This window comes from Schistocerca nitens, chromosome 2 (assembly GCF_023898315.1).
Source record: "Schistocerca nitens isolate TAMUIC-IGC-003100 chromosome 2, iqSchNite1.1, whole genome shotgun sequence".
NCBI classification, from domain to species: Eukaryota; Metazoa; Arthropoda; class Insecta; order Orthoptera; family Acrididae; genus Schistocerca; species Schistocerca nitens.
This window is the reverse complement of record NC_064615.1, coordinates 381,682,017-381,692,775: the sequence shown is the minus strand read 5'-3', so window position 1 is coordinate 381,692,775 and position 10,759 is coordinate 381,682,017. Positions and strand designations below refer to the sequence as shown.

Below are 10,759 nucleotides of genomic sequence, written 5' to 3'. Positions count from 1 at the left end.
TGAAGTAATACCTGTTGGAACGAGCTCGTTTGATTCCTGCTAACGCCGTGTAAATTCGCAGATGCCCTTTAGGCTAATGGCGTCCGCTGACCACTGCCCTTATTACCGGCACGTGCTCACCAAAGGCGCAGGGTGGGGCGCGCTTTGTCTGGAGAATGGAAGCGGCGGCGTTTCACATCCAGTTGGACGGGCCAAGCGATCGCCTATATAAGAGCAGGCCAGCGGCACCGCAGGCAGACACCACCGACAACCACACAACAGCATGGCCTGCAAGGTGAGGCAACCACCTCTTTTCTCCTGGCGAACTTTACGTGCGGGCTGCTCTACGAGTGGGCAGCGCGTAAGCGTAAAATTCTGGGGCGGTGTATGTTGGAAGGGTCTCTTATAATTGGAGAGCTTTCTCTATAGCGTATGGATTTGTGAAAATACTTATGTATGCCATTTACGAGATCAAAGTATCAGGCAGAATTCAAGATTTGGGACAACGTATATGTATATTTGATACAGACTTATTTGTGATTAGCTCTCAGTGATGCTTGTGTGAGTGGCGCTAGTTACCATTATAACAGTTTTGATTACTTTTGTAATGTTGATACGCGTCCCACACAATATATGTACGAAAGGGCAGAGACAGATACAGGGTTTAAGTCTACGGATACGAGAACGTCAGTTAAGTTATCATGATATCACAATAAATAAACAAAAAAAAGGAAAAGAAAAATACCCCTCGGCGCTATATTTCACTGAATGGAACTCTTACTACATATAGCAATGATGTTATTTTTTATCGTGAAACTATTAGAAATGACTGTTGTGGTATGTTACACGCCACGAAGTACTGAAGAGTATATTGAGTGGAGAAACAATAGATTTGTTTCCAATAGCGGAGTGAGTTGGTGCTGAGGTTAGCACACTGTGCTCGCATTTTGTAGGATCGGGGTTCAGATACTCGTCCGGCAATGCTCATTCAGATTTTCCGTTAATGACCTAAACTGGGAGTTGCGCGAACGATTCCTTTGAAAAATAAAACAGCCAAGTTGTTTCGCTAACCATGTTTTAGACCATTTGTGCCCATCGATATGAAAGGGCATCCTTGTCAGTGGAACGATAAAACCTGAATCTTACTTCTGCATTCTTAGCAGGTTTTTTTTTTTTTTTTTTTTTTTTTTTGGAAACTATAGGGTGAACCAAACCAGATACGCAAATTATAGGACGAACAAGACCACTTGCAATTCCATTAAGAACGAATAGACCTCGAGATTAAGCCCGAAACGATCTTTCTTAACCATCAACTCTGATTCCTAGCGATTATCCCATCGTACAGGGTCCGCTGTTTTATAAGTTTATTTTATTTTATTTCACCCTTGTGGCCGAATGCTATCCCTGTTGCTGTTGCCATCAGTCAACCTAAGGGGCGGAAGTCGCTTATGGCAATCTGTCTCTGAATCGTGAAACCTTTTTTTTGTTTTTTGTTTTTATATCATATTTTCTGATGCAGAGATTGGGGACAGCCTACTATTTCCCTGAACGAGCTTGGATAATCGACTGAAAACTACGTTTAATCTGGCATGTTTACATGATCTACTGTAATTAATCCACCGAATAGACTCGGGCAAGATCTGAGAAACCTCTCTGTCTAACTAGCCAGCGCGCTGCGCGTTAAGCTGTTCGGCAAAACCTCAGCTATGAGTGCAGATCTTCGCATTCTAGTTCTTCTGCGGTAAATAGCCTTTGGCTTATCCTGTTGTATCGCGTTGTAAGGCAGTTTCCAAACCTAGTGAAAGGTATCTTAGCTGTGACCGAAACGTCGGACTTAGTTTACAACATGTGGCAACACTTAGGTGTCAGAAGTACACTAGACCACGAAAAGGACAGAGTTCAGTACGGTAAGCGGCGTGACAACTTGCCACACGTCTTGTCTCTCGTTCACCAAAACGAGGTCTCGCAACCAACTATACATCTGTTTATTAGAAGTGCTTATATCTGGCTGTAGTTTGCGGTATTATGCTCTGCAACCATAATATCCATCTCGTGGTCGTGCGGTAGCGTTCTCGCTTCCCACGCCCGGGTTCCCGGGTTCGATTCCCGGCGGGGTCAGGGATTTTCTCTGCCTCGTGATGGATGGGTGTTGTGTGCTGTCCTTAGGTTAGTTAGGTTTAAGTAGTTCTAAGTTCTGGGGGACTTATGACCACAGCAGTTGAGTCCCATAGTGCTCAGAGCCATTTGAACCATTTTGAACCATAATATCTATTTGAAAACAGTTAAGAGTTAATACTCTGATGTCATGTCACAAATATGGGATGTCAGAAAAAGTGTCGAATATTTTCAGTGTCGAATATTCGTCTAGAAAGACAAGTCCAGTAAACCTGAGTCCGTAAAGGCATGTTATCTGACATATGAACACTTCTTTCGTGATTCGAGTTGTGTTTACTGAATTACTTTTCTCTTGCTTCAAAATATTAGACTGTTTTGAACACTCTGTTTATCATATATTCCCATTATTGTAAATGTTCTAGAGTTTAATTGCTGATGATGTTTAGGACAGCTTCCAGAGATGTCAAAACGTAATGTCGTAAAGGTAGTTTGGAGCAGTCTTTCCCCACGTCACCACTCCACATAGCTCTATATGAAACCGTACAATCAGCAAAATACAACCAAGCAAAACAATTCCAAACAACAAATCGAATCGCGTAAAGTGTCTTCATGCTGGATCTAGATTCGGGAACTTCATTTACGCGCTGTCCGCAGAGGGGAGCCGACGCGTCAAACCCAGGCAGGATGGCTGCCTGCACAACAGGTCGTACGGTTTAAGTAGGAGAGACGTTTCTCAGCTTATGATAGAGCGTACTGGGAACGAGATACCTATCGTGGAAATGTATTAGTTTAGCCGTGGTAAGACAGAATAGCAGCTCCTGGTTTGTGGTGTTGAAGGCTCAAGCTGTTGAGGGTGGCGAGCGTAAACTTTACTAATGCATCATATGTCAGTCTCATACACAGTATGTTGAGGCAGTACGTGGGACGAAGCTAAAGTTCACATATATAGTGTGTTTGCTGTACAGAAAATAAGTAAAGAACAATTCGTCTTCCACGTATTATGTCAATATACCCTTTATTGGACTTGCCGTTATTAGTAGGAAACTGACTTAGCCGCTGTGAGACAAGAATTTATTTGTACGCCCTAAAGTTCGTGTGGCTCGGTAGTATAGTGGTGTAGCCTTAGACTGTAGATCCAAAGGTGCCGAATTCGATCCTCGGTCAGTTTTAGGACATTCATCTTTCACTTACCACATCTTTTACCTCTAACAATGTTTATTAATGTGAAAAATGCGCAGATGCAGTGTGATTCACGCTCCACCTTAACCAGCAGGTCCTCTTACAACTGGAGTAGGAGGAGAAGGCGATTAGTGTTAAAAACGTCCAGTAGATAACGCGCTCATTAGAGATGGAGCATAAGCTCGGATTAGGGAAATATGGGGAAGGAAATCTGACGTGGCCTTTCAAAGGAACCAGGCTGGCATTTGCCTGAAGCGATTTTGGGAAATCACGAGGAACCTAAATCAGGTCGGCCGGACAGGGTTTGAACCGTTGTCCTTCCGAATACAGCTACAGTGTGCTAATCCTCTTACAACTGGGTAAATAAGTTCAAAGGTCGGAAGAAGAGAACAACATACCAGATACACTAGAACGGTACTCAGTTAAGTAGTACAGTGATCAAACTAACCTTTGGGTTGATGAGCGCTTTCCTCTTTTTACCTCTAAGGATGATAAAATTGGCAGTGCGATTCACACTGGTCTTCCCTGTCCGCAGCTGATCGTGCTCGCCGCCCTCGTGGCCGTGGCCCGCGCCGGCTACCTCGGCGCCCCCGCCGTGGTCGCCCCCGCCGGGCCGGCCTACGCCGCGCGCGCCTACGCCGCCCCTTACGCCAGGGCGTACGCCGCCCCCGCCGCCGTGGCCGCTGAGTACGACCCCAACCCCCAGTACAGCTACGCCTACAACGTGCAGGACGCCCTCACCGGTGACTCCAAGGCGCAGCACGAAACCCGCAGCGGAGATGTCGTCCAGGGCAGCTACAGCGTCGCCGAACCCGACGGCTCCATCCGCACCGTCGACTACACGGCTGACCCCGTCAACGGCTTCAACGCCGTCGTGCACAGGGAGGGCGGCGCTCACCCCGCCCCCGTCGTGGCCGCCGCTCCCGCCTACGCTGCCGCCCCTGCGCTGGCCTACGGCAAGGCTTATCACGGCTAAACGCTCATCTGACCACAATGCATTCTCATAGCCATTATGTACAAACTTTTATACCCACTACTATACATTAGCGCACCTCAATAAATAGTCGCTCAAATACAATACTTGTCAAAGTTGTTTTTGTAACCATGTCATACATGCTCTTTCTAGCTGACTACTTTTGGTACCCGCCTACATAGCTGATCCTGTCCACATGTATAAATAACGCTGTGGTTAACGCTCCCAGTTAATTTTTTTGTTTATTTATTTGCAGCGTGCTCCACTGTAAAACTACATGCATGTACTGTGTGTATGTGTGTGTGTGTGTGTGTGTGTGCGCGCTTTGCCTTTCGCGGGCAAGTGCTCTACCAACTGAGCTACCCAAGCACGACTCACGCCCCGTCCTCTCAGCTTTACTTCCGCCAGTACCTCGTCTCCTACCTTCCAGACTTTACAGAAGCTTTCCTTTTAACCTTGCAGACTAGCACTCCTGAAAGTAAGTGTGTGTATCTGGGGTGGAGTGTATGTGTTTGATGATGGGTGTAACCCAGTACCGGCAGATAGCGAATAGCACCAAGGTGGTTGCCAAACTAACATTCCCATCCGACGGACGTGTCACCATCAAGAGCGTCACATGCCTTCACTTCATGAGATACATCGGATGGGTCTGGAATTCAAATTAGGACATCAGTGCGAAGTCTGGAGATCAGGAACTTTACTCCGCCACCTCTCCTTCCCCTGCTGGTCAAATACTGGCAGTGAAAATCGTTTCCACCACTAGGAATCGAACCAGCGACCCCGGATCGACGCTCCGAGTTCTAAATGCTTAGACAGAAGAAGTTGTTGATGTGTGACCAGAAAAGACAATTGACATTTTGTAGCCTATGATTTCTTATAATCAGACACTATGTGCGTACATACCAAGCTGTCCAGCAGTCTCTAAGGAATTTGGGCAAGTGACAATGTATAAATGTCTGCTGAGGGAATTAAGCTCGCTATCCATTATAATAGTATTCAAAACGAGAGGTTGACGAATCTGTGTCTCATTCTCGTCGTTTTCCTTCTCTCGTATACAAATACATCATCTACTACATCATAGCCGGCCGAAGTGGCCGTGCGGTTAAAGGCGCTGCAGTCTGGAACCGCAAGACCGCTACGGTCGCAGGTTCGAATCCTGCCTCGGGCATGGATGTTTGTGATGTCCTTAGGTTAGTTAGGTTTAACTAGTTCTAAGTTCTAGGGGACTAATGACCTCAGCAGTTGAGTCCCATAGTGCTCAGAGCCATTTTTTTTTACTACATCATGTAACTCTGTAAGCCACCTTGCAGGTGCGATGGCATATACGTTGGCAGTAGAATTTTGAGGTGGAGAGGCGGGGAGGGGTGAAATGCTGCTACAGCGCTGTGCTAGTGCATGCAGTATCCTACGGAATTCAGCTGACCAAATACTCCAACGCAACTGTTCCCAACCCATATTTTGGCCTCTGTGTCGTGATGTGTAGTGAATACACCCAAACCTCTGCTTACAACAGATACAAGAACTCCAACAGGAATTAATAAAACTCCAGGAACGCCACCGGGTCCCAGCCCGGAATAAAAGAAGCTGAATTAAGATAAGACTTGATTTTATTACGATAATCACGCTGCATTAACAACACAATAATTATTTGCTTTTTGGAAGAACAGCTTTAATCCTACTGTAATTACTTGTGCTAAAATGGTTACGCCACAAACTCGTTCCGGAGAGGTATGCCCAACAGCAATCGAGCAAGGTAACTGATATACATCTCACCAATGTTGTGCATCACTACTAAGTCCTATCGATTGGCGTTTCAGCTGCTGAATTGGTCTCAGCAACAAGTCTCAGTTTTCGAGTAGAGTCTGGAGGAGGAGATTGATGTTTGACACTGGCCTGAACCGTCTTCCTCCCGAATGCGAGTCCAGTGTGCTGACCACTGCGCTACCCCAGTCGGTTCTCCAGACTGCTTCACACAGCGAGTGTTCGAATCAGCCAATCAAAAGCCAGTGCCCTCCTCAATGCTACTTCAGCTTTGTTATTTTTATAGCACTTACGGCTTAGAAAAGTAGTTAATCTATGCAGATGATCTGGTGGGTGACATTTCCTTTTCACCTATATATCTTGAACATTTTCTTTGTTATTTATAGCAAAGAGGGCACACACATCTCAAATGTGCTGCTGTGGTTCGTTGATATTGTTTCCTGGCGAGTAACAGCACTTAAGATGCTAACAAGGGAACCTCCCCATCGCACCCCCCTCAGATTTAGTTATAATTTGGCACAGTGGATAGGCCTTGAAAAACTGAACACAGATCAGTCGAGAAAACAGGAAGAAGTTGTGTGGAACTATGAAAAAAATAAGCAAAATATACAAACTGAGTAGTCCATGCGTAAGATACGCAACATCAAGGTCAGTCTCACTTCAGGAGCGCCGTGGTCCCGTGGTTAGCGTGAGCAGCTGTGGAGCGAGAGGTCCTTGGTTCAAGTCTACCCTCAAGCGAAAAGTTTACTTACATTATTTTTGCAAGTTATGGTCTGTTCGTTCGTTCATTGACGTCTATGTTCACTGTAATAAGGTAAGTGTCTGTGTTTCGCGACCGCACCGCAAAACCGTGCGATTAGTAAACGAAAGGACGTGCCTCTCCAATGGCAACCGAAAACATTTGATCCAGGAAAACACGTCTGATATATTCTATACGACACTGGTGACTGCATGTGTGTCACATGACAGGAATATGTTGTCGACCCACCTAACTTGCACACTTGGCGAATGGGTAAAAAGATTCTTCTACCTTGCCCGATTTAGGTTTTCTTGTGGATGTGATAATCACTCCCAGAAAAGTGATGAAAACATACGTGTGTGTCACATAAACTGCAACAAATGAATGCAACAGGTTCACAGTCGCACAGTTTTCTCTGTGCTCTGTCAAAACATATGTTTTTAACGTTTTCAAATTTTTCCGTGTGTAGACCGTCAAATCCTTCATATGTCCAAGTAAATCTGAATATGTCCTGGAATTTTGGAGAGCGAAATTATGTGTGAGTGCCTGAACTCTGATAATTGTCTGAAAATAAAAATTTAAATTTTTTACTGGAAGCAAGACTTGAACCAAGGACCTCTTGCTCCGCAGCGGCTCACGCTAACCACGGGACCACGGCGCTCCTGTGCCCACATTACCCTTGATGTTGCCTATGTTGCCCACGGACTACTCAGTTTGTATATTTTGCTTATATTTTCATAGTTCCACACAACTTCTTCCTGTTTTCTCGATTGATCTGTGTTCAGTTTTTCAAGGCCTATCCACTGTGCCAAATTATAACTAAATCTGAGGGGGGTGCGATGGGGAGGTTCCCTTGTAAGGCAGCCGGTCCGTTGCCCACGGCACCACGGGCGCACGGGCGCCAGCTCGTCAGAGGAGTTTCTCCGCGGCACATCCCTCCACCTTTTTACAAAAGTCTGTTACGACTTTTTGTCGCTTTCCCCAAGCCTGGCGAGCCGCCTTCTCCCAGTATTTTCCTGCATACAAATTTCCAATTCTGATATCGTCCAGAGATCGCGTTGCCACGCCAGTCGATGTCACATATTTTAGCGAGGTCTCGCTGCAGTCCGCAACGACGCACGGGAAGCGCTCCTGAAGAGGACGCCTCCCTTCTCAGCACGGCCGCACCCTCACACTGTGGTCAGTATAGTGTCTAGCATGCAAGAACTCTGGCCAGTTCGTGATCTCAGCTACGGCAGTCAACATCATAATGTAGGATCAACAAGTTGATAAAGCTTCAGGTGAATTTCTACTGTTGTAAATGTACCTCAACAGAAGAAATCGTTAATCTATGCATCAAGAGATGAATTCATAGTTAATGACAGCTGTGAGTTGTCAGGCAATCCTGTGGTAAAGTACTGTGTGAAAGTTAAGTAAATCTTTTATTCGTTTACGTAATACAGTGAAATAACATCTCATGTGTTCTAGTTCGAGAAGCGTTCTCCCAAAGCAATTAAGGAACTCACAGTTATTCTCAGACGAAAGTAGTTTCGTCTGGTCACAATACCAGTGGTTTCACAGCACCTGATACTAAACTCGCTGTTTCTTTGCTCCATTCCATTACATAGTGTCTATGCTAACTATATCAACAGTCAGACTTTTAAACAATACAGTTAGCATTAGATTTGTTAATAGTGTGATAATTTTGCCACATACTTTCGTCCATCTCTTTCCATGTGTCCTGCATCCACATGTGCTGTACAAAATGAAGAAAATAATTATCAGTCCTTTCTAAGACGCAAAGGATTCCTTTGTTACACCCTTCCACTAGTTCGTCCTCTACTTTTTGTGCTTATTCCGTTGTAACATGAAGGGATAAATTTCAGACGAAGCACTGCCTCAACGAGGATAGATTAGGAGATCGGACATGGCCATCTGGATATGGAAGTGTCGTGTGGCTAGGGCCTCCCGTCGGGTAGACCGTTCGCCTGGTGCAGGTCTTTCGATTTGACGCCACTTCGGCGACCTGCGTGTCGATGGGGATGAAATGATGATGATTAGGACAACACAACACCCAGTCCCTGAGCGGAGAAAATTTCCGACCCAGCCGGGAATCGAACCCGGGCCATTAGGATTGACAATCTGTCACGCTGACCACTCAGCTACCGGGGCGGACGCCATCTCGATGGAACCACGTATTAGAATTCAACACTTCTCGTGGTTGGTTGGTTTGGGGGAGGGGACCAAACAGTGAGGTCATCGGTCTCATCGGATTAGGGAAGGATGGGGAAGCAAATCGGCCGTGGTATTTCAAAGGAATCATCCCGGCATTTGCCCGAAGAGATTTTGGGGAATTACGGAAAACCTAAATCAGGATGGCCGGACGCGGGTTTGAGCAGTCGTCTTCCCGAATGCCAGTCCAGTGTGCTAACCACTGCGCCACCTCACTCGGTGCCTCTCGTGTATAAGGAAATTACCTAAATAATGCAATATTTACCCAGGACACTTCTCGAGGTAAATTTATAGGTGAAGTTCCATTTATAAACTACAATGGTATTCCATAAATCAAGAGAACTCGTAGAAATAGCAATTACTCAATTATTTATGGACTAACGTTCTAAAACTTCGCTGAATTCTGTAACAAAAGACATGGCATAAATGTAACATTAAAACATAGTTTCAGGTAAATAATTTGTGCTCGACATGGGAACATAATGCACAATACAGCACATATAGATATGTTCAGTATACCTTATAGTATCACTGTCAAGTGAAGAACTGAGTAGTTTCTCGTACATCCATCAGCAATACAGCACATTCAACGATGTGTGATAGTGCCCAGGCAGCCTTACCATCTAAAGTGTGAACTCCACAGGAAGTGAACATCAAATGCCAAGCCGAATCAGTCAATTTGAGAGGAGCGCAAAATTCAAACACGCCGTACACTAACTGACAATAAATTCCAACCATCTGTTCAATGGGAATGCCTGCTTACTGTATGGACAAGTAAATTAAAAGCTAACGCTAAACGTCTTGCTCCTGCGGAGCAGTCAGTACTTCAGTTTACTCACTAGCACCATAGAACCACAAGGTTGATATAATGGGAGAAAATAATGGTAGATGCGAAAATTTATTTCAGAAGTATGTTACCGACAACACGGTCAAAAAATCCATCGTCGGTGTCGCATCAGCCACTACGGAATACGACGGAATTACAGTGCAAACGATGAAGCTTAATATTGACACACTATTTCCGACAACGAGTAGTTTCAACCGTTAACTGACCACAAGCGTTTTCCCGGTGGCGTGGAGATAGGGACTTGTCAAATCAGTACACAAGGAGGGCTGCCGTCCTGTCTGCCTTGTTCTACTGCTGTCTAAGTACTTAGAAGATGTGGCCCACAACCGACTATTCGAAGAAGATTAACAACCAGTCGACTACTAATCTGTGTTCCAGCAAGTTCGTAGCTAAGTATATGCTTTAGAAAAGTGACAGACGACCTTAGGCTAGCTTAAATTGTTCCGCTCTAACGTGACGTTCCACTAACAGTGCGAAATGTCTGGAACTACAAAGCTGCAAAGGGAATAAGTAGTGTCAGTGTCGACCACAAATTTGTATTAAGTTCATTGCTCTTATCAAAAAATATCTGTGACCTGTAGTCATTTCTGTTTCACTACAGATAATACAAGTACAATGGCGATATTCAATTAGACAAGAGAGCAATGTCAATTAAATTGAGAAAGAGACCATCCAGAATGTCAATACCCATCTGTCTCCAATATCACAATGGGCCGCAAATAACCTAAACAAGAGATGTCTACTAGTCTTGCCTTTTTTTTCGAGGCGGTTTATAGAATGGTTTCTCTAAAAGGTTTCCAAATCTACTAGCAAGCCTCACGTTAGTTTCCTTGCTGACTTCCCCGCGCCGATTGAAAACAGAAATAACAATAAGGTACGAGCTCACAAATGAAAAAAGTTCGAAAACTGGAAGCCTTGTCCCACATCGGGGATGTGACCAGACAAACCTGTCTTC

General features: G+C 45.1%; 1 protein-coding gene across 1 annotated transcript; it reads left to right on the top strand.

The window, feature by feature from the left end:
- Positions 1-262: 262 nt before the first annotated feature.
- Positions 263-4,317, top strand: LOC126235036 (cuticle protein 21-like). Its single transcript, XM_049943771.1, has 2 exons — positions 263-274; positions 3,809-4,317. The coding sequence occupies exons 1-2, from the start codon at positions 263-265 to the stop codon at positions 4,247-4,249; spliced, it is 453 nt and encodes a 150-aa protein (XP_049799728.1). The 3' UTR covers positions 4,250-4,317.
- The last annotated feature ends 6,442 nt before the right edge of the window (positions 4,318-10,759 follow it).